This window comes from Monosiga brevicollis, genomic scaffold, assembly GCF_000002865.3.
Source record: "Monosiga brevicollis MX1 MONBRscaffold_21 genomic scaffold, whole genome shotgun sequence".
NCBI lineage: Eukaryota > Choanoflagellata > Craspedida > Salpingoecidae > Monosiga > Monosiga brevicollis.
In genome coordinates, this window is record NW_001865058.1 from 213,235 (window position 1) to 240,674 (window position 27,440).

The 27,440-nt window shown below is 53.5% G+C and overlaps 4 protein-coding genes across 4 annotated transcripts in view; 2 read left to right on the forward strand and 2 right to left on the reverse strand.

Annotated features, from left to right (window-relative positions):
* Positions 1-7,139, forward strand: part of MONBRDRAFT_38173 (uncharacterized protein) — a gene marked incomplete at its 5' end in the record, with an annotated part of 8,528 nt that extends 1,389 nt beyond the window's left edge. The window contains 13 exons of the mRNA XM_001748105.1: positions 1,567-1,632; positions 1,716-1,825; positions 2,065-2,205; positions 2,379-2,594; positions 2,690-2,818; positions 2,963-3,086; positions 3,190-3,320; positions 3,421-3,518; positions 3,617-3,807; positions 3,931-3,990; positions 4,160-4,299; positions 4,405-4,569; positions 5,418-7,139. Coding sequence (XP_001748157.1) covers positions 1,567-1,632; positions 1,716-1,825; positions 2,065-2,205; positions 2,379-2,594; positions 2,690-2,818; positions 2,963-3,086; positions 3,190-3,320; positions 3,421-3,518; positions 3,617-3,807; positions 3,931-3,990; positions 4,160-4,299; positions 4,405-4,569; positions 5,418-6,938 — 3,092 coding nt within the window. The 3' untranslated portion in view covers positions 6,939-7,139. The remainder of the gene's footprint in view (positions 1-1,566; positions 1,633-1,715; positions 1,826-2,064; positions 2,206-2,378; positions 2,595-2,689; positions 2,819-2,962; positions 3,087-3,189; positions 3,321-3,420; positions 3,519-3,616; positions 3,808-3,930; positions 3,991-4,159; positions 4,300-4,404; positions 4,570-5,417) is intronic.
* On the reverse strand, positions 7,111-13,422 carry MONBRDRAFT_33565 (uncharacterized protein; the record flags this gene model as incomplete). Its single annotated transcript, XM_001748192.1, has 17 exons — positions 7,111-7,378; positions 7,471-7,634; positions 7,727-8,125; positions 8,220-8,320; positions 8,372-8,408; positions 8,553-10,568; positions 10,641-10,705; positions 10,825-10,900; positions 10,954-11,094; positions 11,165-11,263; positions 11,390-11,524; positions 11,596-11,697; positions 11,847-12,052; positions 12,287-12,390; positions 12,447-12,723; positions 12,881-12,932; positions 13,123-13,422. The coding sequence occupies 17 exons, from the start codon at positions 13,420-13,422 to the stop codon at positions 7,246-7,248; spliced, it is 4,407 nt and encodes a 1,468-aa protein (XP_001748244.1). The 3' UTR covers positions 7,111-7,245.
* A 227-nt stretch (positions 13,423-13,649) lies between these two features.
* On the forward strand, positions 13,650-15,935 carry MONBRDRAFT_27718 (uncharacterized protein; the record flags this gene model as incomplete). The annotated part of the gene is made up of 10 exons (XM_001748106.1): positions 13,650-13,760; positions 13,936-14,027; positions 14,120-14,215; positions 14,311-14,398; positions 14,484-14,567; positions 14,687-14,857; positions 14,939-15,106; positions 15,193-15,331; positions 15,453-15,735; positions 15,818-15,935. The coding sequence occupies 10 exons, from the start codon at positions 13,650-13,652 to the stop codon at positions 15,933-15,935; spliced, it is 1,350 nt and encodes a 449-aa protein (XP_001748158.1).
* A 167-nt stretch (positions 15,936-16,102) lies between these two features.
* On the reverse strand, positions 16,103-27,238 carry MONBRDRAFT_27719 (uncharacterized protein; the record flags this gene model as incomplete). The annotated part of the gene is made up of 36 exons (XM_001748193.1): positions 16,103-16,237; positions 16,326-16,481; positions 16,635-16,877; positions 17,003-17,218; positions 17,402-17,514; positions 17,589-17,703; positions 17,797-18,279; positions 18,390-18,716; positions 18,812-19,310; positions 19,399-19,625; positions 19,735-20,166; positions 20,255-20,342; positions 20,433-20,675; positions 20,768-20,847; positions 20,976-21,012; positions 21,101-21,292; positions 21,391-21,631; positions 21,723-21,799; positions 21,915-22,030; positions 22,130-22,253; positions 22,289-22,421; positions 22,578-23,196; positions 23,276-23,383; positions 23,475-23,822; positions 23,878-23,955; positions 24,113-24,148; positions 24,236-24,343; positions 24,419-24,550; positions 24,648-24,740; positions 24,915-25,046; positions 25,128-25,395; positions 25,524-25,753; positions 25,841-25,932; positions 26,333-26,533; positions 26,650-26,954; positions 27,057-27,238. The coding sequence occupies 36 exons, from the start codon at positions 27,236-27,238 to the stop codon at positions 16,103-16,105; spliced, it is 7,209 nt and encodes a 2,402-aa protein (XP_001748245.1).
* Between the last annotated feature and the right edge of the window lie 202 nt (positions 27,239-27,440).

Genomic DNA, 27,440 nt, shown 5'->3' on the forward strand with positions numbered 1-27,440 from the left:
ACGGCACCACGGGTCTTTCCACCCATCGACGAGAGCCATGGGACCCTGCCCAGGCCGTGGTCTTTTCCCCGGTCCACACCGAGGGTTCGGCCCGCTGGCGAGAGTTTCATCTCACCGCCGTCCCCAACTCGGCTTGAGTCTTGCAAGGACTATGTCCTGCCTGTTTTGAGTGCCTTGCCCTGTTGATCATGGTCCACCCTGAGGGTCTGGACTGGTGTCTTGTTTCCCTGCATGCTCACATTTCCCGTTGAAATTGGCATGGTCTCGTCATTGACCAGGTGTTTTGATGTTTCCTATGCTGGCATCTACTCTTTGTACTGTACCCCCCTTGACTTACGGGGCGAGATGCTTTTCATGTTTAGCCATCCACTCGAGCCGATTATCCACTAGCGGGGGCTGTGCCCCCATTTGTGACAATAATTTTTGACCTTTTTTTTTTCGAGAGAGAGAGAGTAAACGGGTCTTGTACCCGCGCAATCGATAAATGCCGACTCAACCTTTCTTGGTCCCTGGCCGCCGGACTTTGGTGCAAAAGTGTGGGCGGCCATGCTTGCAAAGACTGCTTGCTTTCCCGTGATTATCTTAGTCTGGCACCGCTCTTGCATGGCGGACAGCCCCCATGATACATTGCCCTCACAAAGCATCTCCTTGAGCCCTCACAGAGTATCTCCTTGAGCCGTGCTAGAGATACACCCCTACGGACAGATCACCGCGCAGCGAACGCGCGTTTCCCATCCTCCCCCCTCTCCTCCCTAAGGACGGGCGGCTACGCGCCCAGCGACGAGCAGCTCCAAAGGTGGGCGTGGCTTGGATTAATTGTAGCATATAGTACAGTTATCGTAGAATGCCATGACCATTGATGCAAGTAAGCTTGATAAGCTTGAAGGGTTACTGAAGTTGTGTTTTTACCTTGTGCAGATGGATACAACGTTGCTTTCGTTCTGTCTCTCTCTCTCTCGCTCTCTTCTCTCTCTCTGTCTCTCTCTCTCTGTCTCTCTCTCTCTCTCTCGCTCTCTTCTCTCTCTCTTCTCTCTCTCTCTGTCTCTGTCTCTCTCTCTCTCTCGCTCTCTCTCTCGCTCTCTTCTCTCTCTCTGTCTCTCTCTCTCTGTCTCTCTCTCTCTGTCTCTCTCTCTCTGTCTCTCTCTCTCTCTCTCTCACACTGTCTCTCTCTCTCTCTGTCTCTCTCTCTCTGTCTCTCTCTCTCTCTCTCTCACACTGTCTCTCTCTCTCTCTCTGTCTCTCTCTCTCTCTCTCTCTCTCTCTCTCTCTCTCTCTCTCTCTGTCTCTGTCTCTCTCTCTCTCTCTCTCTCTGTCTCTCTGTCTCTCTCTCTGTCTCCCTCTCTCTCTGTCTCTGTCTCTCCCTCTCTTGTCTCTGTCTCTCTCTCTGTCTCTCTCTGTCTCTCTCTCTGTCTCTCTCTGTCTCTCTCTCTCTTTCTCTCTGTCTCTCTCTCTCTCTCTCCTCTCTCTCTCTCTCTCTCTTCTCTCTCTCTGTTTCTCTCTCTCTCTATTCATTTCTCTCTCTCTCTCTGTCTCTCTCTTCTTTTATATTTTTTTGTTGTTGTTCAGTGTGTGTGACCGACAGCGCGATCAAGAAACGGCAGCGGCACCGGGAGTACCACCGGCGCTTTCGGCGTCAGAAAGCAGACTTGAATGCAACCGCTGATTTTCATTTGACAAAGCCTGCATTTCACAAGGCGTGGGCGCTCCGTGTACAGAAACCAACGCCATGAGTGAGGTGGCAACGGCGTTGTACGACTTTGAAGGCGACACCGTGCATGGTGAGCTGAGCTTCACTGCCGGTACCCAGATTACCATCACCAACAAGGTGCGGCCTGTGACGCCCGTGCCTGCTAGGCATGCTCTTTGCCGCCCCCCTTGGTTCTGAAGAGTCTTGAAGAAGTATTGGCCTTCTTTCTCGATGCCGATTGCTGCTCTTGATTGCTCTTCGCTCACCAAGATTCCTGGTCCTCTTTCTTTTTTTTTTTCTCTCGCTCTCTCTCTCTCTCTCTTCCCATCCCTGGGCTTTGCACCCCCCTCCCCTCCTAATGCTTTCCCATCTTCTAGAACATTGGAGATGGTTGGTGGGAAGGCGAATGCCAGGGCAGCCGTGGCCTCTTCCCGGAATCCTATGTGGAAGTGGGTGCCCAAGGAGCCTATGACAGTGGTTCAGACTTTGACGACGATGACGATGATTGGGACGACGATGTATGCGCGCGCCCTGCCGATACTTCACCCTGCTCCGTTGCCTCGTTTGATACGTGTTTTTTTTTTTTTTTTCTTGTTTTTCTGGTCAAGCAGTGCAGATGGACCACCACGCTCCCCCCGGTCTTGTGGCAATCCCTCATCAGCGCCCGCACTGCTCGAATGCCGTTCCGCAGATGCCCGCCCCCCCACCAGATGCTCATGACATGGGCGGGTATTCGGCCCATGCGCCAGACCAGGGTACCGCGGGCACGGACCACTTTGGACGCTCAGCCACGTTGAAGCGCAGCGTGAATCGCTTTTCCACCTTTGTGAAGGCGGGTGCCGAAGCCTTCCTGCTGGGTGCCACCAAAGACATTTCCATTGATCCCATGCTCGTGATCCACGTCGAGGTAAATGCCTTTGGTTTCACATCTGACACCCGCGCATCCTCCTTCCACGATCAGCTGGTCATGCCTGCTCACTTGAGCTGAGCCCTGGTCTACAGGAGGGTCAAGATGGCCCGCGATGGCAGCTTCGCCAGCAGCCGTACGGTCACATTACGATTGAACATTGCGGAGCTCGCAGCAAGTATAAGGGTCTCAAGTCCTATGAAGCCTTCTTAATCAAGGGCGCGGTAGGATGGACACCCATGCTTTTTGGCCACCTTCTCTTCCCTTTCTCCGTCGCTTCCATTTCCCCATGCCTTGGCAGGCTTGTCTTCGCGCCTGGGCCACTGCTGACCTTTGGAAATGGTGACGGTGAAATGCCCTTCTAATAGGTGCCCGGAACCGAAGCCGAGCGACGACACAAGCACTTTCAGTGGCTCCACGATCGCCTCGTGGACAAGTACTCTTGCCTCTGCGTGCCCCCCATGCCGGGCAAGGAATATGAATCCAAATTCAGTGCGTCCCGACATCCAGGCTGCCCGTTGCAGCCCTGACACGCGCCACCTTCACCCTGCTTCTCATGTCAACACACGGCCTGCGTGCGTGCTTGTTCATACAGACGAGAATCACGTGAAGAAGCGCGAGGAGCGTCTCGAAGCCTGGATCAACCGCGTGGCCCGTCATCCGGTGCTGGGCGCCGACGTGCTAGCCCTGAAACACTTTCTCACTTGTTCGACCGGCGATGCAACGGTGCGTTTCAGAAAAGCCCCAACAAGACACCCCTGGAAGAGGACATGCGTGTGTGCACGCTCACCCGCGAATGCACCTTTGGGTTGGCCCATCCCTGCAGCGGTGGAAGCAAGGGAAACGCGATGCAGAAAAGGACCGCTTTCTTGGCGCCATGTTCTTCAAGCTCATCTCCCAGGACGTGCGGTGCCCCACCGACTCGTAAGCCCTCCACCCAGGCCTGGCCGTTGGGCATGTAGCATGTAGATTGTCCTGGTGCCTTACTTTGCGCGATCATTCTTGTTGTTGTTGTTTTACAGGGATAAGCGCATCGATCAATTTGCCGACTTTGTGACTGAAATGCTCAAGACGGCCAAGCGAAACATTGACATTGCCAAGGCACACTCGGATCGCATGGCATCATCCTTCAAGCGCGAGTATACCAAGATTGGTTCTGGATTTGAACTCTTGGGTCAAAACTTTGGCAACGGTGGAGGTCAAACGAATGGCGGTAGGTTGCCCGACCCCAGCCACCATTGCACGGTTTCTGAGCAAGGGCAACCTTGGGCGTGGTTCGATCCATGGTCCCTGTTCATGTCCCAGAACTTCCTCATTGTGCCGCGCGTGTTTACAGATAGCGTCCGGTTATCGCAAGCCTTTATCATTGCCGCAGACCACATGAATGGAATTGGTGGTAGGTTGACGCTGGTGGCTCTTCTTTGAGTTTTTTTTTTTTTTTTTTTTTTTGTTTTTTTTGTTTTTTTTTTTTTTTTGTTGCCTGCTCTTGCCCTCAAACAAGTATACCGAGAATGGAAGCACAGCTTCATGTTGCTCATCCATCTTTGTCTATGATGGCATTGCAGAATTGTGTGCTGAGCAGCCAGTTTTTGACCAGATTCCCTGGATGGAGGGCCTCAAGGAATACATGGGCCTACTATCCCAATTTCAAGGATGCATCACCTCAAGCCGTTCTGCCGCTGCCCGCGTGATTGAAGTGGAGGATGTGAGTTTTGCGTCTTCCCCGTTTGACTGCAGGACAAGAGCTGAAAACCAGTGGGCGAGGAGCGCGTGTACACATGGTGGTCTGATTCGGTTTTCTTGGTCGTAGCGTGAGGATGCGGATAGCACAGAAAAGGAAGCCGTCAGCAGCCGCTGTGACATTATCCACACTTTGACCCTGTGCGAGATGACGCATTTCCACGAGCAGCGGCGCAAGGACTTTCGCGACATGATGATCAATTATCTCGACGCGCAAATTGACTTTCACAACAAGGTACGCTGGAAACACTAGCAATGCCGCTGCACCGCAGAGCAATGTCACTCACTTGGCTGGGCTGCGCGGGACTACGATTGGTTGTTTGGCAGATTGTGGGCAAGCTTCAGGCCGCTAAGGACCAGTTTACCCAGCTCAACTTTTAAGTAGCTGGCTGTGCGTCATTCCAGGCTTTTTTTTTTTTTTCGGGTCACCACTTTTTGTGCACCTTTGCTTTGCATGTGAATTGGCACAGCTGGTCTTGTGTCCGCCTCTGCACGCCGTGCTGGTTGCGTTTGCTTCTTCTCTTTTCTTTTCTCTTGTTCCCATCCACAGGTGTGCTCCACCGTATGCTTTTCCCTTACCTTGTCTTTGTGTTTTTGCAAAAGTATAAATCCACTCCAAGCTTTACGAGCAGAGCCCGCTGTTTGCCCTTTTTACCATCACAGGGCCACCCCACCCACCATCGTCCAGCCTGAAACACGCGCACACCAACGAACTTTCTCTCTCTCAAACTCTCTCTCTCTCTACTGTCTCTCTCTCTCAAACTCTCAAACTCTCAAACTCTCTCTCTCTAATTCATGTCTCTCTCTCTCTCTCTCTCTCACTTTCCACTCACAGAACAGAGGGAGATGGCGGCTTTGCGGTTGTGGGGACGAGCCGGCGCTACTGTCGTGGGATCGGGGCGCTTGGTGGTGGGGTCATGTGTTGTGAGGGCGGGCGGTTTGGGGCAGTGTGGATTGGCGTCGTTGGTGACCGGTCATCATCGGCATGAGCGAGGCGCGGGTAGATGGGCAGCTGCCGTTGCCGCTGTGGCGGGAGGGGTGGCCTTGAGCCTGAGCCTTGTTGGTGGCCACTCTCGCGCCGAGGCTGAGGCTGGGGCTCGTGACGCAGGCGCTGACGGTGAGGATGATGATGATGAAATGCACGAGATGGAGATTGTCAATTGGTCTGGCACGCATCGCGCGGTCACGCGCAACTTTTTCCAACCCGTAACGGTGGCTGAAGTCGAGGCCATTGTGCGTCGCGCGCACGAGACTGGCCAACGTTTGCGCGTGGTCGGCTCTAGCCTTTCACCCAATGGCCTTGGTTTGTCCAACGACGGCATGCTTTCGCTGGCCAATCTGGACGAGGTGCTCGAGGTGGACGCTCAACAGCGGCGCGTACGAGTTCAGGCCGGGGCTCGAGTTGACACGGTCGTGGAAGCCCTCCGCCCGCACGGGCTGACCCTCCAGAACTACGCCTCGATTCGCGAGCAGCAAATTGGCGGTTTTACTCAGGTTGGCGCCCATGGCACAGGCGCGCGGTTGCCGCCAGTTGACGCCCAGGTCGTGGCGTTGACGCTTGTGACCCCCAACTGCGGCACGCTCCAGCTCAGCTCCGACGATGCCGACCCGGCCCTTTTCCTGGCTGCACGGTTGGGTCTGGGCGCATTGGGTGTGGTGACCGATGTGACATTGCAGTGTGTCCCAGCCCATGAGCTTACGCAAGAGCTACGTGTCATCACGCGTGCTGAAGCAGTAGCCGGGCACGCTGAGCGGCTGCGCCAGTGGCCCCACGTTCGTTACATGTGGCTACCTTACGTCGATGCCGTAGTGGTCGCTGCTGCTCGCCAGACCGTGGTCGGAGATGCAGTGACGGTGTCTCCCAAGCAGACCCAGCATGCGCTCGAGCCCCTTCGGCAATTGCTCCGTGAGTTGGCCCCGCATTTGGATGCAGGCAGCGTTGCTCAGCTCGGTTTTGCCGAGCTTCGTGACCGCATTTTGGCCCATGCGCCCTTGGATAGCGCGCACGTTCGCCGTTGTAACCATGCCGAAGCAGAATTTTGGCGCCGTTCACAGGGAGTCACCGACATTGGAGCGAGTGATCGCATCTTAGGCTTTGAGTGTGGGGGCCAGCAGTGGGTCAACGAAGTGTGCCTGCCTGCCGGTACACTCGACCAGCCCACGGGCCATGACCTTGCTTTTGTCGAGCGCATTTTGGCCCTCATTGAGGACCATAACGTGGCCGCCCCATGCCCTATCGAGCAGCGCTGGACCAGCGCTTCTGCATCCACCCTCAGCCACGCCCATGGCGATGAAAATGGCCCTGCCTTGGCTTCCTGGGTGGGCATCATCATGTACCTTTGCCGTGAGGACCAACGGCCGGCCATCACGGCGGCCTTTCACGCCTATCGAGCGCTTGTCGAGGCCAGCTTGGACGACGAATTTGACGCCTTTGTGCACTGGGCAAAATTGGAAATTCCATCAGAAGCGGCTGCGCTTGCTCGTCTTCGTGCCCGCCTTCGCGCGCGCTTTGACGTCGATGCCTTTAATCGTGCGCGGCACAAGCTGGACCCTCATGGCGTCCTGAGTAACGACTTTATCCGAGCCCTCTTTGACGATGAGTAGAGCCCTGCCTACCCCGCCCCTTTTACATAGCTGACCATAATAATGATGCAATGACATAAACCAGGCGGGATTCCCAGTGGCAACACCCACCGCCTTGCCCGGAATTAATTAAGAACAGGAACATTCGACATCACACCCGGTTGTTGTTGTTGTTGTTTTTTGGCCACACACGCCACCTGCATAAATCAATTATTACATTCGGATGTTGAATCATGATTATCGTTGTCCAGATTTCCAGTACCTCTCACAATCTACGTCCACGCCCGCGTGTTCAAAGGTGATTCGGCTTGTGCATGCTTCAAGACGATCAACCCTGAGCGCCGTCGAAAAGACTGGGCTCGCCAGCCTTGTAGAATACAAACAGCTCCGGATAAATCTGCCTCTTGTCAAAAATGACCACCTCACGGAACAGGCAATCCTCCACAACAATGCTCTCATGCCTACAGCAACAACACGAGGCAGCGGTGGCGAAAGCCACTAGCATGAGAATGCGCGCTTTTCCCTGGGCCTGGGGCGAGTGTGATCGACTCACCGTCTTCGTTCGCCTGGCTCAGATTCAGCATCTCCGTCCAGCACGGGCGGCGGCTGCGTGGCGGCTTGGGGATGGTGGGCACCGGTGTAATGTTGCCCCAGGAGAACGCGTGCCAAAATCATGAGGCGCACACCATTGGCATCGGCTTGGGTATAGAGATGACTCTGCCGCGACCAGAAGGAAAAGCAGAAGAGATGAGCCTTGGCCACAACGGGGTGCCAAAGCGCCACTTGGCTCAACATCATGTTACCCATACCTTGTCTGGATGATCGGCAAAGTAGACACCGCTCCCATACTTCGACTCTGGACTAGAACGAGCTGGATCCAATCCGATGCGCGAGATTTCATCTCGCAATTTATCTGTGTTGGCCTTATCACCGCCAGCGTTGCGCAGCCCGTGGAAAAGCAGGCGTTCTTGGCAAGGCGCCTCAAGCAACAGTTCTGGCGTGTCTGGCAGGGCCGACTCACGGGACGTGAGCAATTGCGTGCAGACTTCAAACGTCCGCCGACGTGACAGCATCTCGTGCCGCCGTTCGTCGTATTGCTCCCACAACACCGGGTTCTCGACACGTAGCACCTTGACCACCTCGGCATCCTTGATCTGCGAAGACACCCCACTACTTGTGCCTGCTAGCCGCCGCATGAGGTCCTCAACCTAATCTCCACCCCATGCTCAGATGAGAACCCCAAACCACCTGTTTGATGCCTATTTGATGAATAAAACGGTTCAAAGCACGCGCAACGCGCACCTCCATGCACAGCTCCTGACTGCCCACATGCAACACGGATGCAGCTGAGAATCGAGGCAGTGCTCCAATTGGCATGTCAACCTTCAAAGCCTGTGCTCGTGCTAAGCTTAGCAACGAAGGGCGTTGATGTCGATCAGTTGACAACAACGCACGAGTTTGAGCTTGCAACTGCCCTTTCGCGTCACACATCTAGTGCATATCACAAGACAACCCAACCGGAGTCGAGAGGATGAGTATGTCAGCTGTCACCCAGTCCTACCAGAATGCGCGACAACGCTGTCGGTTGGAAAAGTTGGTGTGGACATCAATCAATAACGCCAGCCATCAACCCACCTCGGCCGCTAAGTTTGAAAATTTCAGGGCACCTGCGTCTTTGCTCGTCCAGGCACAACGATCACAGATCTCCTCGGTCAAGCTGCGCGATTCAGGCACCGCGTTTGGATACATGTACGTGTTGTACAACACGCAGCCAAAAGCGTAGGCGTCTTGCGAAGTTCGCGCACCTATGCGCCCAGAAGTATCACAGGCAATCTCTGGTGCCATGTACCCTTGCGTACCCTTTGAGGCTGTGACCTTGGACTGCTGCGTTCTGGTTGCCTCAACTTTGCTAATGTTGAAGTCGCCCAAGCGCACAGAAAAGTCGGGACCATGCAGCATGATGTTGCTGAGCTTCACGTCGCGATGAACAAGGCCCTGTGCATGCATGTAAGCCAGAGCGCTCAGGGTTTCCTGCATCATCCGCCCGATGGTCTCAACCGTCCCCCGGCGCACCTCGGTGTTCTTGAGCCAGACCCCAAGGTCACCGTGCTCACACCACGGCATCACCAAACATAGGCAATCACCATCCACGTCTTGGTCCACAAACGACGTTAGAAGAGGCATGATATGTGGATGCTTGAGGCGGCGCATCGCCCGTACTTCGCGCTCAAATCCTTTGGCACGGCTCAGGCCATCTTGTCGTGCCAAGACAAATTTTTTGATGCATACGCGATCTGAACCGTTAAGCAAAGGCACGAGGTTTTCATCGGACACCAGAGCTTTGTATACAACCTGACAATTTGCCGCTTCCCGCTGGAGACCAGCGAAGCTCTTGAGTTTGATGTTGCCATTGGTTGCTGCAAAAATGTCGCGTTCAATAACGGCATGCAGGTCCGCGCCAGCTGGATTGGCGTGCGCCTCATTTTCGTCTGCAACCGCTGCAGCAGTGGACGAGAAGATACGGTCTTCACTCTTGCCTCGAGTAAACAAGGGCATCAGCGCTGGCAAGTAGTCCTGCAAATAACAGCCCAGTTGTTGTGCCGGGTCTCGCGGACCAGCCTGATCCAACTGTCCGCCAGCCCAAGACTCGACTTCGTTTGGATCCGCTTCCACCCTGCTTGAGCGAGTCATTTCCAGCAGCTGCATGGCTCGGCGGAGGCATTTGGCTTTTTGATTCTGGAGTGCCTGATATGTGTAGTGATCAGTCAGGACGCTGCGGCAATAAGTGCGGGCAGAGCAAAGAAGCGTGGGGAAGCTTGGATGCTTGAGGATCGGGTCAAAGAGTGCACGCACAGACCCACAGTTGGGCTCGCATAGAGCTTGCAATTGGTCTAATGCACGACGCAGCGATGCCGATGCTGACGCAATGTGCTCGTGACTAGGCTCGGCCAACTCGGACTGACGCTCGTGTCTTCGGTCGAGGCTTTCGAGGTTGTGATCCATGAGCAGCGTGATGGCGGAGCGCATGGTCTTGAGCGCGTCAATGAGTGCCTGAGTGCTGCCGTTTACACAGTCCTCCGCCACTTGCATGATGCGTCGGACTTGTTGTGCGGCATGACATGCATCGGCAAGCTGGGACAGTTGGACATGCGGATCTGGAGCGATTGGTGCATGACTCTCGAGCCGAGGGCCAACGGCATAAAGCAACTGGTCGATGTCAACGTCATCAAGCACGCTGATAGGACTCAACAGCTGAGGGCACTCGTTGTATTGATACGGTACAAGGTCTGGGTGTTCGACAATGGCGAGAAGGTCGCGAAGCACGACTTCAAGGTTGTCTGTCTGTGGATCAAACGAACGCTCGAGGGCTTGAGCAAACTTGTTGGATTGGACTTGATGCCGCTCATTCAGATCCTGTATCTCGGCCATGTACTTTTGAAGATCAAGGACCATTTCTGGTGACGTGGGCTCCCAGGCGCCGTAGCAAAGTAAGGCTTGTTGCAATGCCTTATTGAGGTAGCTGAGCTGACCGTTTTGTTGGCTGACACCGGTCAGAAAAGCTGACAGGCTGGGGAATGGGTGGTTTCGAAGATCGGAGTTGGGAAGCAACTTGAGCAGCCAAGAGGTCGTTTCACGCAAGCAGCTTAATGCCTACCGCAAAGAAAGAAGCGTGAGAATGGCCCTGTGATGCAATGGATCACACTTTCACAACAACTGACGCACCTGCTCATGGGTTGTTGGCAAAATCAGAGTGTCACATCTTAGCCATGGTGTGCTGTCACTGATCTCTGACAAGTTTGCCGCCAAAAGAAGACTTGGTAAGTGTACGTTCTCAAGCGGGATCCCAACCGGCAACTCCCCACCCCCGCCCGCCAACGAAAGAAAAGTATCGGTCAACCAAACTTACTTTCAAGAAGATGATCATGCAGAAGGAAATGAAGGTATGCATCCTCAAGTATCAAAGAATGAAAGGACTCTCCATTCTGGAACACGCAGTATGCAGCAATCAAAGGCGGTATAGGTGTGTGAGCGGTACCTCAGTCCGGAATTGCACGCGGTAGCGTTGAACACAGACATGATGATAGCTGTTCATGTAGTCGGCACCCGCTTGCAGCAGCAAGATCACGATGTTGTAGTGGCGACATACACATGCGAGGCCAAAGGCCGTCAACCCGTTCTAAAGCACATGCAGATGAGTGGAAGAGGGGTGAACGGCTTGCAAGCTCATGAATAACAGACTCCCGAACCTGGTCGGGAATACCAATGTCAGCTCCGGCTTGCAAGAGGGCTTTTGTGAGGTAGGTATCGGCGGTGTTCACAGCCACGTAGAGCGGGGTGCATTTGTACTATCGACCAGAGTGCCACGAGCATGATGAGCAACTCTGTGTCTCAGAGCTTGTCCAAAACTTGCTGGGAAAAGGGGGGGGGGGTTTCTGTGGTATTGTTTCCGCGCCTGCTTCGTCACGGTATACCTGGTCGCGAAGGTTGACCTTGGCACCCTCAGCCAAAAGAAATTCGACAATGTTGGCAAAACGGTTGAAACAGGCCAAGTGCAACGCAGTGCTACCTTGCTGTCTCAACAGGGTGGCGCATGAGGGTGGTGGGTGCTGGTGTCATGGCAAACATTGCGGGCAGCATGTGCGTCCAAAGGGCTTTTACAATGATAGTCAACACGCACCTTGCTTTGCGCATTGATGTCGACCTTGAGTTTGCAAAGAAGCTTGACAATGCTTAGGTGGTTGGAATAAGTGGCAATGTGCAACAACGTCTCCCCGGTATTCTGTGTGCACCCAAGCAAGTTGCGAGGCATGTCAAGGATGGCGGACCCACGCGCGGTGTATACTCATGTGTGTTTACTCTTCGACGAGCATATCGAATGCACGCGGGCCCCTTCTTCCTTTTCCTGAGCACGGCATCAGGTCACTGTACCGGGTCGCGCCAGGCCATAGCGGCCGCTTTTTTGGGCATGGGCCAGGATATCAGCAAACGCTCAACGACCGAGGGATTGTTCACACACATGGCCGCCAGACTTTCAACCGGCGTGTGTAGGAGCGGGTCTTCCTGCTCGCTCGATGACTGTCGTCGTTTCAGCAATTGCATTTCTTCGGTCTCAAGCCGTCGCGGGGCCCCACAATCTAATGAACACCAGGCATGTGGCACATTGATGCTAACTTGAGCCCCCCCACCACGTCGTCGTGATGCACTGGAAACAGCCGAACCGTCATCATGTTCGGAGCTCTAGCCGGCGGTTTGCTTACCAAGACAGAGCTGCACGAGCTACGACTTTCGCGGCCTTGACCACTGAGACAATGACGCACAGCACCCGATGGCCCCCCGTCAGCTGAAAGTGCCAGCGACCCGGGAAGAACCCCGAGCGCGGCTCTTCTGGTCCCTGAGCGTTTGAGTCCGCTCAACCGGGATGTGTGTGTGGCACAAGTGCAGTTCAAGTGTGACAATTTGCACTTTTTCTTTACTGTTTAGCGCACACGTGTGTGAGTTCTCGGACGTATATGTGTGACTCAAAGAAACCCGTTTGGTTCTCTCATTTTCTCTCTCTGTTTCTTTTTGTTTCTGGGTTTCTCTCTCTCTGTCTCTCTGTCTCTGTCTCTCTGTGTTTCTTTCTCTGTCTCTCTGTCTCTCTCTGTCTCTCTCTCTCTGTCTCTGTCTCTCTGTCTCTGTCTCTCTCTCTCTGTCTCTGTCTCTCTCTCTGTCTCTCTCTCTGTCTCTGTCTCTCTCTCTGCCTCTGTCTCTCTCTCTCTCTCTCTGTCTCTGTCTCTGTCTCTCTCTCTCTCTCTTCGATCTCTGTCTGTGATTTTTTTTTTTTTTGGATTTTCGATGAATTATTGACAAGTTTTTTTTTCGACCCGGGTGGCTTTGGTCTTCTCTTTGATGCAGCATCTTAAAGCCCACGTGTCAACTAGCAGAAGCCGCCATGTCACCAATCAGCCAGTGATGGGAATTACCATCGTTGCATAGTTTAGAGCTGGCGTGCTCTTGTATGATAGTCAAAAGCTCCTATGGACGAGATGGGATGAGGGATGAAGCGTGCTTTAGAAAATCCCTCAGCAAGCAAGCAGCAGGGTTTTTATCTTTTTATGCGACACCCGTAACAAAACGGGAACGGGTCTTCGCCCTTGATGTCTGGTTTTGAAATCACAAATAGGAACATCTGCGGGTTCTCGATTCGACGATGAGATGGCCACACGGCTGTCGCGCATCCCAAGAATATAGCAGAGTAGTAGTAGTAGTAGTAGTAGTAGTAGTAGTAGTAGTAGTAGTAGTAGTAGTAGTAGTAGTAGTAGTAGTAGTAGTAGTAGTAGTAGTAGTAGTAGTAGTAGTAGTAGTAGTAGTAGTAGTAGTAGTAGTAGTAGTAGTAGTAGTAGTAGTAGTAGTAGTAGTAGTAGTAGTAGTAGTAGTAGTAGTAGTAGTAGTAGTAGTAGTAGTAGTAGTAGTAGTAGTAGTAGTAGTAGTAGTAGTAGTAGTAGTAGTAGTAGTAGTAGTACATGTAGTAGTAGTAGTAGTAGTAGTAGGACCTAAAGTTTTTGTTTTAAATGTCCACCTCATGTACATGTACTGTACATGTAAGTCTTTTTTCCATTAGTTAGAAATTCATTAAATTCGATGTAATTTTTACATAATTTAATTTTTAATTACATGTAATTTTTATTTTCATTTTTTTCACTGATCCGTCAGAGAGAGAGAGAGAGAGTGAGAGAGATGGCGATGATGATGATGGGGATGACGCGCCCGATCCCGACCGTGGCGCTGGCCTTGGTCCTGGTGCTGGCCTTGCTGGTGCCTGGTCTGCAGGCCCAGTGTGATACTTGCAGTGATGGTTACTCGGTCAGTTTGTAGGGGTTGTCGGGGCGGGTTGTAGGGGTTGTGGTGGCGACTCGTGTTTTACTGATCTGCCCATCTCCTCACCTCGACTGTGCCCCGCGCGTTGCACCCCTGTGCCCTTGATACTTCCGCAACCCCTTCCCCCGCTTCCCCCGGCTCTGCTCCCTCTGCAAAACAGTGCTGTGACGACACGTTCTGCTGCTCTGGCTCTGGATCAGAGGCGAGCTCCATCTGCTGTGATTCCAAGACTGCTACTTGCTGCAGGGGCACGTATGTCCATTGAACCAGTCGCCTGATCTGACGCCCCCACTGTACCACTGTCCGGCCCCCGGCTAAAGCATCACTCGGCTTTCAATGCACAGGTGCTGCGAGAAGCAGACCACTTTCTGCTGTCCCGCTGTCAATAACCACCCCGATCGCTGCTGCCCTCGCTGGACCGTCTGCTGCCCCGGTGGCCAGTGCGTGTGCCTTGCTTCAATTTCCCGCACCTGCGAAGCCTTATCCCCGTAGCGCTGGCCTGGCCTTGCTTTGCTCACCGCCCACTCCTCTGCAGAGATGGTTGCTGCACACCCGAGGAAGCCAGTGCCATCTACGGCCTTAACATGACTCGAACCAACAACGGCCTGAAGGCTGATGGCCCGGTACGGCAGATCAAACTCACCCAATTCTAATCATGGTTTTCTACCACCCTTCCACTCACCACTCGGCCTTGCTTCTTCTGCCTAGGTGCTTCATACGTTGTTTGTGGAAGTGTCTGCCCTGCGTGCGGCCACCATCGACATTGCTTCAGGCCAAGTCATTGCCAACCCTGTGGCAAGTCGATGCCGCATGCCAACCACACACTCTGCACATTCCAGTCACCCCCCCTCCCCTCCTCTTATTTGCGACTCTTGCGTTGCTCTTTTGCTGATGGTCACCCATGGACATAGGTCACCAACTTCAACAACTGGGGAGAAATGACCCGCCCCTTCACCTACAACCCGGCCAAAGCAGAGTTCTACTACTTTGAGGCCGATTACATCAACACCACCACCAACGCCACCCAACGCCCTTTGTTCATGTACACCATCGACGCGGCCTCGGGTGAAGGCAAAAAGCAGGTACGTCGTCATGGCTTGTGACGCTTTTTGATGCTCGCTTCCTCATGGTTCTTCTTTTCTTCCCGGCTGGAATCGGCGCAGGTGGTCTCAGGCGCCTACAATCTGCCCACCGCCTTTGAGTACGACTGTGCCAACGATCAGCTTTATGTCGCCACCCAGGAGCAGGCCAAGGACGGCAGCGTCAACGGCTACAACTTTTACACCGTGGATACCAACACGGCCGTCGCCTCTCATGTCTCACGAGCTGACGTACGAGCTTTGCTCACACCGACCTGCATCATCCACACGTCTCGCCAACTCATCTCATGCCTCCTCGGCTTCAATGCTTGCCATAGGCCTCCGGTGACAACGCCTGGGCCGGCTGGTTCCATGAGCTGGGATCCCGGGGGGATACGACCTACCGCCTGGGCTTTGAAGATGCCCGAACTGAACTCAACTTTGGCCTTGGCTCCACTGACATCTCCTCTGCCACAGGTGCGGCACGTCTTGCTTCGGTCTAGATCGCCTTCTTTCACGGTCCTTGTTGTGTTTATGGCATTGCTATTTTTCACACATTTTCTGTTTCGTCATCATCAATCTTTCCCTTCTACAACAGCCAACACGACCTGGGTCGACGTCAATGCCGCTCCTGAGCACGACAACTATGACACCATTACCTTGCACGATGGCCTATTCTATTCCTTGGCACAGAGCCTGACCAACAACAGCTACGATCTCATCAAGTGGACCCCGGTGGCAACCCCCAGCATTGTGACTTCCTTCACCAACGCCCATCCCGTCAAGATTTTTGGTCACGTCCTGACCCAGTGCGACTGCCACAGCGATCAATTCATCGCTGTCGTCGTGGAGGACCACTTTCCCGGCATCACCAAGGATCGGTTCGTATGCTCAAAATCTCCGTTTCCACACCTTCTTTGACCATCACACGCTCATTTTGACCGATTGCCCTCGCCTGCACAGTTGGACCTTCCACCTCGTTGACTTGACCACCGGCAAGGATCAGGTCGTCGAGACCATTCCCGAATTCCCTGCCAATGAGTTTTCCATCGCTGGACTTGGTCTGCCTGTCACCAACTAAAACTCGGCTGACTCGCCCGCATTTCAAATTGATGCTTTGCACTCAGACAGGATCGAGACAACAAACTTTCAGCTTTGAATTTGATCTCTCTCTTTTTCAAAAGCTTAGATGTGCGGTTTTCTTTTCATCGCGCCTAACCTACACCAGCAATGGTCTTTCAGCCAACGCTACAGCGCCGTTCGATCCTTCAAGTATATGCTATCACGGAGCAACTGAAATGCAAATCGCCGGAAGGCCTCCTGTTCTATTTTGCAGCACTTGTCGTAGATGGCTACTGCATCAGGACAATCACTCAAAATGGCCTGCAAGGGACCGCAGAGAAATGAGCACAGCAGACTGTGTGGCTTGCTTTAAACGCAAATAAGCGATGCAAGTCTCGGTCCAGCTTACCACAACACGCTCAGCCCAGACGCCATCTGGGCCGGGATCAGAAGTCTCGTTCAAGCGTTTGAGGTACAAATCCACGACGCTGCGGTAGAAGGACGCCTCAAACATGTTGCCTTGAGCACAGTCAGTCCAGTAGTCGACATTGCCCAGCTCCACCACCTGCGCTCAGAGCAAGGGTGCAACGTATGTGCAATGGTGAGCATCTGGCCCATTCATGTCCCGCTCGGGCTCAGCAGATCACGTCTTGCGACACTGGAGCCAGCCTTTAAAAAAAGAAAAGAAGAAAAAAAAAAAAAAAAAAGGACACTATACCTGATGAAATACGGGCCGAAGCCAAACGGTGGGGTTGTCGGCACCGTAGTACTGGGCCACAATTGATGCCTCCGGGTAGGCGCCGTGGGACACAAGAAACTGCTCCAGCTCGCTGCGACTCAGGTCGAGCACATTGGGCTGCAGTTGGGCCTGCAGACCCACGATACGTGCAAGCAGCAAACACTCGCGCACTAGCTGGGGGCAGGCCGCTTTGTCAAACTTGACGGCGGCCTCACGTAACATCTACAAGTGCACCAAGCGATGAGACAGCTCAGGGCACTCAAGTTGAAGCTTGTGCAATCCCAATCACAACGACATTCACCCATGTTTTGCCAAATGTATGCGCGTGGGTAGCAAGACAAGGGTACCTGGATGCTCAGTTCCAAGTCATCAAACTTGAGGTTGGGCTTTTGCGCGATGCGACGTGCATTCTTGAGACGAGACTGCCCAATTTCATAGTCCAGAGAGAAGCGCAGGGCCAGCATTTCAAAGGCATCTGTGTCCTCTGGGTATCGGCGCTGGAAGAAGTCTACCAACGCCGTCTTGTACTCTGCTTGCTCCGTTGCGCTCAAGTCTCGGGTTGACTAGCAAACAATGCGTGAAGGAAACATTTGTGACACCGATTGATGTTGTTGCGATCGAACAAAAGCAGCAACCACAGAGGTTTAAAGAATAAGGCAGGGAAGAAAAAAAAAAAAAAGCCAGAAAAAAAAAGAAAAGAAAAAAAAAAAAATTAAGCAAGAAAGATGCACGGCTGAAAAACTTACCGAGCCGAGCATGACTTCGAGTTGATGGTGCTTGTAAAGGTGGTCAAAGACATACTCGAGGCGACGGTATGTCTTGAGTCCCATGACCAGCTTCATCATGTTGCGATAATCGCCTGGGCCAGCAGAGCAACGGGTGAGGTCGCTTTACAGATCGAGCCGGTGGATGTGCACGGTTTGCAGGCCAAACCTTCGGCTTCTAGACGGGGTACAAGGTTGTTTTGCACATGGAAATGCACGCGCTGTAGTCCCCTCATGTCGCATCCAAGCTTAAAGCAGGCGTATGCTGCGGACATGAGAATAACCTAGGCCATTGGGCAGCGAAACAGAGCAGTCAAGTCCTTTTGAGCTCGAGGTGACTTTGTGCAATGGTTCGCTCATGCAGAGTGGGGTCGCACCTGAGACACGCTTGTTTCAAGACCGTTCTCTTTTGAGGCATTCAGACGCAGGAGGGCATGCCCAACGTCAGCGGGCGCATCGACAAAACTGCCCATGGCTGCGAGAGTGGAGGTGTCGAGATCCAACCAACGCTCATCGTTTTTGGCAATGGCTTTGATGTAAACCGTGGCCACCACGTCTGTGACTGCCATAGTTTCCAGCTTGTTCACTTGGCAAAATCGCTTGCCCAAGCCCAAAGCGTCTGGGCCTTGTTGAAGAAGGAAGCGCACGGCCCGCAGCGCCTCCGTTGACAAGAGAGCCTTGAGTGTCATGTTCAACTGCTTGGCCACTTGATAGTTGACGTGGAGACGCTCGACAAAGGCGCGACCGACACTACAGGATTCGACCAACTGCCGAAGGGTATCAGCAGTGCTGCCCGGCGTCTTTTCGTCCTGCAGCATGGGCTGCAAGCTACTCAGAGCCTGCGAGGGTGTCAAGGTTTCCTAGGTAGGCGGGGACGACAAGAAAGCAGGGTGAGGCCCACCCCGCCCCAAGAGAGTAAATGCACGCAAGTGCCCCGAATGAAAAAAAAGATCGCCAATGATCAACAGACCTGCGCCAAAAGTGAGCTGACGTGAGCAATGGCCAAGTCGGGGTGTCGCCGGTCCAGGACCTGTGCAACGTCTGTAACCGTGCGCAAGTCTCCTCGGTCAAAGAGGGCGGCCAGAAGTAGATCAATGGTGGGGTGGGCTGCAAAATCAAAATCCCAAGCCAGCAAACTGGTGTCGAGCTCGCCGGGAAGCTGCGAGATGGCTTCCGCAGTGCCCCAGCCCCGTGCAAAGTTTTCACGACCTCGCGCCATGGAAGGCGGAAGCGGAATGGCACTGGGATCTTGATGCAGGAGAGCAATTAATGACCGCCACATCAATGCGGTCGCTTGCTACAAAGCAAACAAGACAGGCACGCGATGTAAGTATGTGAGTACCGAGTGCCAGTCCCCCGCCTGCTCCGCCTGATGATGAAGCACTGGCAAACCTTGGCCTTTTCCAGAGCGTCGGGATCGCCATGCTGCTGATATAAGTCAGCAGCACGTTCCAGTAGAGAAACACGGATAGAAGCCGTAAAATTGTACTCATCGTTCGAGGCAATATCCAAATAAAAACCTGCGAGCAAACATGGGGATACGTTCTCGGCCAGGAAGTTTTTATGGCATATTTCCAGCAAGACGTTCTGGGACGTCTCGGAGTTGGCAAAGCAAGTGCGATGCATCTCCTGCAGTTTGTAGCGAGCTTCTTCCAGCATAATGTGGTCTTTGCGGAAGTCAAACAGCAGAGCAAACTCGCGTGCCGTATCGTATTGATGACGCTGCAGAAACTCAGCCACAGCTTGCTCAGGTTTGGCGATGAGAGCGCTTGAGAGCCCGTGCTGCGCAAGCAATTGCGACGCCTTGTGTTCGCGCACATAGCGATCGCTGTAGTTGATCTTTGCCAACGTCTCCAGTAGTAGCTCTCGATAAAATTCCCAAAGAGATGAGCTACAAACGGCAATTGTGCGAGTTAGAAGCAGAGAGGAAAAAAAACAGAAAAAAAAAATAAATGAAAGAAAGCCCTCCCAACTCCTACCGAAAAAGAATGCAGTCCATGAGGTCGCCAGCCAGTTGGTCAAGCCATTTGAGGGGCCCCAGTGTGATTTTGAGCTGAGCAGCAAGGTCAGGCGTCGTTTGCGTCAAAACCGCCCGGTAACCTTCAAGATTCTTGCGGCAGCCAGACGCCCGGCCTTCGCAAGCCTCAACCATGGCGACCAAGAAATGCAAAAATGGCGAGGTCGGGTCGAACACCATAAACGCACTCTGTCCAAACAAGCAAACAAACACGAGGCATGAGCAAACGAAATTAGCCAAGACAAGGCCATGAGGGAAGACCACGCACGATGTGACGATGGATGGTGACTCAACAGACCTGGACAACTTGGAGGTGCCCCTGACTGGCAGCCTGCAAGATCAACTCCTTCAAATCTTCCTTGACGTCCCGGGCGTACCAGTCGTTGCTTGCGTCGACTGGGAGGTGAACCGTCACGGCCAGCCATACCAGCATGCAGTGCACAGACAGGTTTCGGTTGTTGCCCACGCCATGAGCCATGATGGCCAACGTTGTGCTTTGCAAGCGAACTGCTTCGTGCAACAAATTCGAGCCCAGATCCTCGCCAGGCGGAAAGTTTGCGAGAACTTCAGCCAAATCCATGTCATGTCCCTTCGTGATGCAGCGCTTATTGATTGGAGCTACTCGTGCCACTCGGCGCTCCGGGTCAAGTCGGTGCAACATGAGCTGCAGGTGGCGGACCAGGTTGGTTGGCGCATTTTCAGCGTTGTTGCCTTCGACAACTTGAAACATCTACCGCCGTCGAGTCACATCCCAGGTGAATAAGAGCTGTTCACAATGCGGCACCAAGTTTCTTTCCACTCCATTGCTTCAGACCAACCTCAGTCAGGCCCAAATCGAGCTCATCAGCAAAGGTGAGCATGTTCACCCAATCGTTGTTCATTAAGCATCGATCCAGATATCCGGTTCTAAACACGACAAGTACAAAGGTAAGGCACATAGCTTCGTGCTGAGCGTGAACAACCAGAGGCAATTCGTTTGCCGGCGTGGTGGCTTACGGAGTAGGCTGTTGCAGGAGCTTGGCGATCTTCACGGTCACGCTCCAAGCGTCGCGCACAGTCACTTCAGGCAAGCCTGCACGTCGTTCCAGGGAGCGTAGGGCATGCTGAAGCGTGGCCACCAGCTCAGCGGCGTGCTCGAGATCTAATCCAATTTCTTGATTCGCGCCTTGATCCGCTTCCTGCAGGCGCGCATGTCGAGCTGCTTTGGCAAATTGCACAGTCACGTGCGTGTGCACGAATCTGAATAAAAGGAAAAGATGTGATCACACCTCGTGAATGATTTGGCACGAGGGGCAAAACAGACCCACTTGCGCCATCGCAAGCGGTCGTACTTGGGTTGTGTTGGCATGGATGAATTGCGATCCAACAGGTCCACCACGTCCAGGGCCAGCTTGAGCACATTACACGCCGGCTGTTCAGACGCAGGGTAGCACAACAATGATCACCGGTGTCAGCGAATCACCTCATGCTAGAAAAAAAAACAAAAAAAAAAAAAACCTTGATGTGCAAACTTGAACCAAACATAGTGCAGAAACTCACCCCTTCATTACACATGAGAAGGAAGAAAATACACCCGCTGCATTGGTGCGCACACAAAAAGTGCATCAGTCGGATGAGACGTATTCACTTCTTTGACTTGGCGCTTGCGAGGCAGGCGCACAAACCTCGAGACGTGACGAGAAGGAGAGCTGTTCTGGCGTGCGGTGATGGCAATCTCAAAAATGCGTTCCAAATGTGCGTTGTCAGAGATCCACTGAGACAATGTCAAGTTGGCATCGCGACACAGGCGGTAGGCCTGCAAAGGCCGCCCATGCTCCAAATAGTAGAACGCATCGATGCTGTCCTGCGCGCCAAACCTACAAAGACGTTGTCACAAGAAGCATGAGACGTTGATCGGATGACCCACCGTCCAGACCAGCGTGACAGGGGATCTGAGAATGTTGGCAAGACTCACGCTTTAGAGAGCGGTCCGGTGCAAGAGGGTAGTCGCGCATAGTGCGCAAGGTCGGCTTCTCCGGTTGTGGACGGAACACGGCTGCCACTGGTGTCACGGTGACTGGTCTCCACTTGCCAGGCCAAAAGGCGCTCCACGTCCAACTTTGTGGCTGAGCGCAGCAGCTGCCACCGCTCTTGCTCATCCATCCGTGGTACAGCCTGGTCCACTTCTATCTTGAAACGCTCAAAGACGTGGTTCGCTATAAATCACAATGTGGGTCCAATACAAGTGGTGAGGCACGGTGAAATCATCCAGATTTATGTGGCAGGCCAGTTGTATTGTCGACTCACGGTTTTCCATGACCACAGGTTCATGCTTGAGGTAGCGCCGAAGGTTGAGGAGCCACGACGATGGCTCTTTTTGTCGGCTGTTAGCCAAACAAAACACATGCCATCGGCATCAGATCGAACCAGTACTTAGGCAGTGCAAATGGTTCGACAAAAGTTGCTTGCATGAGCATGTTTCAAAGACAATGCACGCACCCAACTTCAAACTCAACTTGCTCCAGTAAGCCCAGATCTCCGCGATCTTGCAGTTCTGGGTAGACGGTGCTCAGGGCGGTGCGCGCTGATACAGGACTTAGCCGCTGGTACAAGCTCTAGCCACAGGTCCGTGCCGCAACAGACAAGCTTGAGTGCGCAAAAGGAATCGATGAAGAGGTGAATGGCTCCTGCGACAGCGCAATTCAAACACGCACCCATAGTCGATTGTCGCGGCACAGCTGATGCAAAAAAGTGTGTTGCTCATCCGTGAGGTTGCGCGTATTGCTGTGTTTAGAACCCAGAGCAGCCAATGAGGAAACAGGATGGGTGTCAGTTCCGCTGATGCAGAACCAAAACGAACGGAGCAAACATACGCGCGGTCAAGCAGCACGGAGGCTCGGGCCAATCGCCGCAGCTGCCAACGAATGCCAAGGTCTACATCTTGGACTACCGTGGTGGCAGGTTGGACAAGACCAATTCGATACATAATCTTCTCTAGCTCGTAAGCTGCGGAGGGAGAGAGCACGGGTGGACAGGAGAAAGAAATTGAGCGCGTGGAAGGCTCCAAGGCCCCAAGCAGCAGACTTGGATGCATGGAAGGTTGGGAGGAGAACATGGTGGGGGCCTGGGAGCGTGGTGCATCTCAATATAGGTAGCCCTCACCGAGCAAGACATTAGCTGGTCTGAGATTGAGCTGTTGAGCAAAGGCCAGGCGCTCGGGCTGAGAGAGATCTTGGACAAGGGTCACCAAAAGTCGCTCGAGCCAAGCTAGCCAGTCGGTGCGCTGCAACTGGCACGCCATGTTAACCAATTCAAGCACAACATCCCGGATGGTGTCGCCCCCCAGCTCTGCAGCCCAGCGCTCCACATCGCGCAAAGAAGCATCGAGCAGTTCATTCTCTTCAACAAGAAGCAAAAGCCGCGTGGCAGTGCTCATGGCGCACAGCTGTGCAACGGTCCACTGTGCGTAACCTTTGCCGGCAACAGCTCGGTTTTTGGCTGGTGCGGCCGTCGTGGGAGTGGCGTTGGCCCATCGCTGCCGGCGAAGTTGAAGCAGACGCGGGAGCCAGTTGCCATCTGCATCAATGTCCAGTAGCGACTGGACGGGCGGAAGGGTTCCCGCTGTCTGTTTATCACGGGGCACCAGCTCCGAGAGGGCCCTGGCAATGGTACCCGGCAGAGCAGGGCGCGACAATTTGAGTTTGCGCTTCTTGGCTGCCACCTCAATGTCTTGAGTTCCGTAGCGTTGCCAAAAACGCTCGGCCAAAGTGGAAAGTCGTTCCTAAGGTGTTATTTCATTTTCTTATGAGCGTGTTGCTTTGCACAATCCTTGGAGCGATGTGACTGTGATGAACACACACCTCGGCGGGGGTGCAAGCCCCAGCACTTTTCAAGCGTTCAAAACACCGCATCGCCACTTGCGGGTAGCACGTATGCATAAATACGGCCCGATAAAAGTCGTGTGCATCCTGCACATGAGCCCCTCGACACAGCGTGAGAAAGCATCCGGGCCTGAGTGGGTCGGTACCGAGCTCGAAACACTGAACACGCAGCACCCACCAAAAGAGCAGCCTGGCACACCGCCACACATGTATCAAAATCATCGGAAATGATGGCGTGGTATGCCAAAGCTTGCGCGGCGGCTGTCATGTCGTCTTGCATGACAGGGAGGGTCACGTCGTGAGCTGAATTTAGCATGGGAACGGCCAAATCCTTCCTGAGCTCTTCGAGTCCCGCATCCATGGGCTCATGCTCTCCGAGGGGCTCTTGCAACGTAACACGCTGCAGGTCGCAGACAAAAACCATGTACAAGTATGCTTGCTGCACCAGGTTGTCATTGACGGCTTGCAAGACAATATCAGCTGCCGGCTGGCAGGAGCATTGATGCCATGCACGGGAGAGAATAAGCTGAAGATTGTGGCATCAAGTCGTGGATGAAGCAGGGATAGGTTTGGGGTCATACCTGGCCTTTCCAGCGCTCAAAGTGGGAACGCATGCTGGGGGGAATAGCGGCGAGTTGACGAAGCACATCGCGAGTCGCCTGCGAGGCAGGGAAGAAGTAAACAGAAAAAAAAAATGACATGGAAACCCAGGCCAGGGCAACGGAAGGGTGCACAAAAACAAAAACGAAAACAAAAAAAAAAATAAAAAATGAATAAATAAAAAGACATGACCCGGGCCATACGAGCGATACTCACTCTTTCCATGCCAGACAGTTTCACTGGTTTCACATCCTGGTGAAAAGCCCCAAGCAAGGATCTTTGTTACAATGCGAGTGGAAAGTTTGGAGAAGCGACGTGCGGTCAGCAACAACAACGCACCGGTTCAAGGACTTTGCGCTCCTCAAATTGCAAGAGAGCATGCAAATGACGTGTAACGGCTTGCAAATGCTGGACGTTCTTCGGCGATGGCTCCTGGTTTTGCCCGTCCTGGTGTGATGACTCGGTCAGCATGGGGTTGAAGGGGCAGCGGGTTGAGGTCAGGTCGGATCATCAATCTCGTACCTTGATCTGTTGCATTAGAAAGCGGCGCACCACTTGCAACAGTTGTTCTCGAAAGCCCCAGTTATACGAGACTTGAGTGTAAAGGTAAGTCATGTTACGTTCGATCGCTTCCATGGCGGCATCCAGTTGCTCCTATGACGGATAATGTTTGAATTTTTTGAATACTCAAGCATAGAAACAGCTCACCACGATAGGGCTTATGAAAAGTCCAAGGGTCAGAGCAACTCACGTGAGGGGCTCGATTCAGGGTTGCACTGACAACGTCCGGCTGCTGAAACCGCAGGGCGGTCTCAAGCTCATGTAAAAGCAGTGTGTGTTGATCCTGCGCGAACAAGTGATGATTCAGTGATGCACGGCAACATCGACAATAGTAGCAGTGATGCAAGCCACGCTCGAGATCTCAGCTTGGCTTGTCATGTCCATTGTATTATGCCAATGGAGAGGGCTGAAGGGTTGAAGCAAAGAAGGGCAGCAGGCAAAGTGCGACTAGACGTACCCAATCATTGATGGAAGAGAGTAAATTTGCGACACGAGTCTCGTCCAGAATGTACAACTGATCCAGCAGTTCTCGATGGGAGCTGGCGCGAGCAAGGGTGTTGATACCACCACGGCGCAACAGAAGCAAGGGCTGGAATGGTAGGCAAAACTCTTGTTAGCTGGAAGTGGGCACATGTGGTCAAGGGCGTGTGCATCCTGAGAGGCAGCTCACCTGGAGGCTGATACAGATACACGGCGTGCTGGTCGGGATCAAGGTGGATGCCTGAGAAGCAGCCAAACCACCGACAAGGACGCCGACGCAGGCGGGAGCATTGTTGGCCAATGGCTCCAAGCTGCCCAGCACAGCCATGAATTCGAGCTGGGCAACGTGAATGGTCAAAACGCAGCTCTCGGCCGGAAGCTCGGAGCGCACGCTGAGCGTGCGGTCGTCAGATGGGGAAGATTCAGAGGGTCGCGTGCGTTTGAGACGCGTGGGATGTCTGCAACCGCCCCAGGCAAGCGAGATGTGAGCCGTAAAACGGGCATGGTTTTGATTGTTTAGGCCTGCGCCGCCACGCGATGCTTAGTGTCGGGGTGTTGTCAGAAGTGAGACATGACAGTAGGCTACCTGGTGGCGGCTACGCGTTGCAGAGGCGCGGAGAGGGATACCCGGAGCCAAGCTGTTGGGACGCCATCGGAGGAGTCTATGGCCGAGTTGCCTGAGGTCGAATGTCCGGCATTATCAATGGTGTGGGAGGCAAAGGATTGTCGAAGTTGTTGACGCAGTCCGGCCAGACGAACTGTCTGGGAGCCTTGATCAGCGCCCATGCGCACATGTTCCGGATTGCGCTTAAAGTACTGAGGGTAAACATGGATGCGGTGAGTGGCCCAAGACCGATTGCGAGATGTAGAGGTGAACTTGAGAGCAAGGCAAGCATCACCAACCGTGCCCAAATTGATGCAAATGAGGTGGTGTGCGGTGCCCAAAACCATTTGCGACCAGTCATCACTGGCGGCCAGCGCGGTGATGACCAGATCTAATATAACATAAACACGGCGTGTCAGGCATATTCAAGCACTGGTTCGGGTTTGCCAAGCATGCACAGGACCAACCATTGCCGTCGTCGGCCACAAGTTGGAGGTCGATAAAACCAACAAGCCACCCATGTTTGACGTGGGCAACCAAGATGTAATTGCTTTTGAGGAGCAGTCCAATATGGTCATGGCTCGAGCAGGCAAGGACGATATCTGTTTGAGGAGCAGGTCGCACACTTTTCGTGAGGAAGCGTGATTGAGTCAACTTTGCAAGGAGAGCAAAGACTTGATCATTAAGAGCTTTATCAAGAGGGCGGTTGGCATACCATCATGACTTAAAGGAGCCGATGCCCAAGCATCGAGTTCCTCCAAAGGTAGCAAGCAGACGGAAAGGAGCACGACGTGCGTGGGCTGTCATGTCCAAGTTAGCAAAAAAGGTGCGTGAGAATTCAGATGGTTTGACGCGGGACACGGGGATTGGGGATTTGATGGGCGAGGGCTTGTCCACCTTGATCTCCAGGGCAAAAACATAACGCTGGTTGACAAGTACGAGGCAAGTCTCAGCCTTGCTGCTGAGAAGCGAGATGCTCGATACATTGACGTCTACGAAGAGAGACCGCGAGAGGGCAAGCAATATTGTTTGCAGCAGGGAGACACGGTGAAAAGTGCGCATGTACTGTTGACCACAACGTGAGGTAGATCAGACGGATTGCACGTACCAGGAAAGCCGTGGTTTTCCAACAATTGCCGAGTTCGCTGAAGCGGGAGTTCGGATTGGCGCATGATCATGGGAACAGTTGTATTGATTTCCACGGGGCGCATGAGAGAAACGACGTCATCACCAAAGAGCTCGACTTGCGGGGTCACGGGTGACTCTGGATGGCCGGGAGTGGGGGAGCGTTCGTTAGGTAGTTTGGTCAAAGGAGGGGCGACCGTCACAAAGTTGATGGTAAGATCTTGTTCGACTGCGACGAGTGTGGCCGGTTCCGTCACCGAGCTGGTGAGTCCTTGTAGGATGCACCAGCTGCATGGCACGTCAGAGCATGGAGGATGATGTGAGGACAGCAGGGCAAAGCAGAAAGGTCTACAACTTCCACTTGTCACACTTGGAGTGCTGTCAACGGACCTTTGCACATCATAGAGGCGACCAGCCGTCAGCTTGCGGGGCTGCTGGTGTTGCCACTGCCAGATCGAGACGGTTCGCCGGGCATTCTCTGCGGCCAGGGCAAGCTTGTGCGGAAAAGCCTGCACTCGAGAGCAAGCCTCCAGCTCACCCACGGCCTCAAATTGATGGACCGTGAGATCCATGTTGGGTGGTCCGATCCCAAAGCCCGGGTTGTGGCCCTGGAAGATGTCGTCAAAAGCCCACGAGACTGGAGGAGGCACGCATCAGCTCCTGCGTCGAAAGAAGAGAGCAATGCCAGCACGCAATCAGACATCACATATCAAAATGCATCACTCTCTGATCCCTCGAAGCATCCAAGAGGCAGCACTATCATACCGGAGGCAG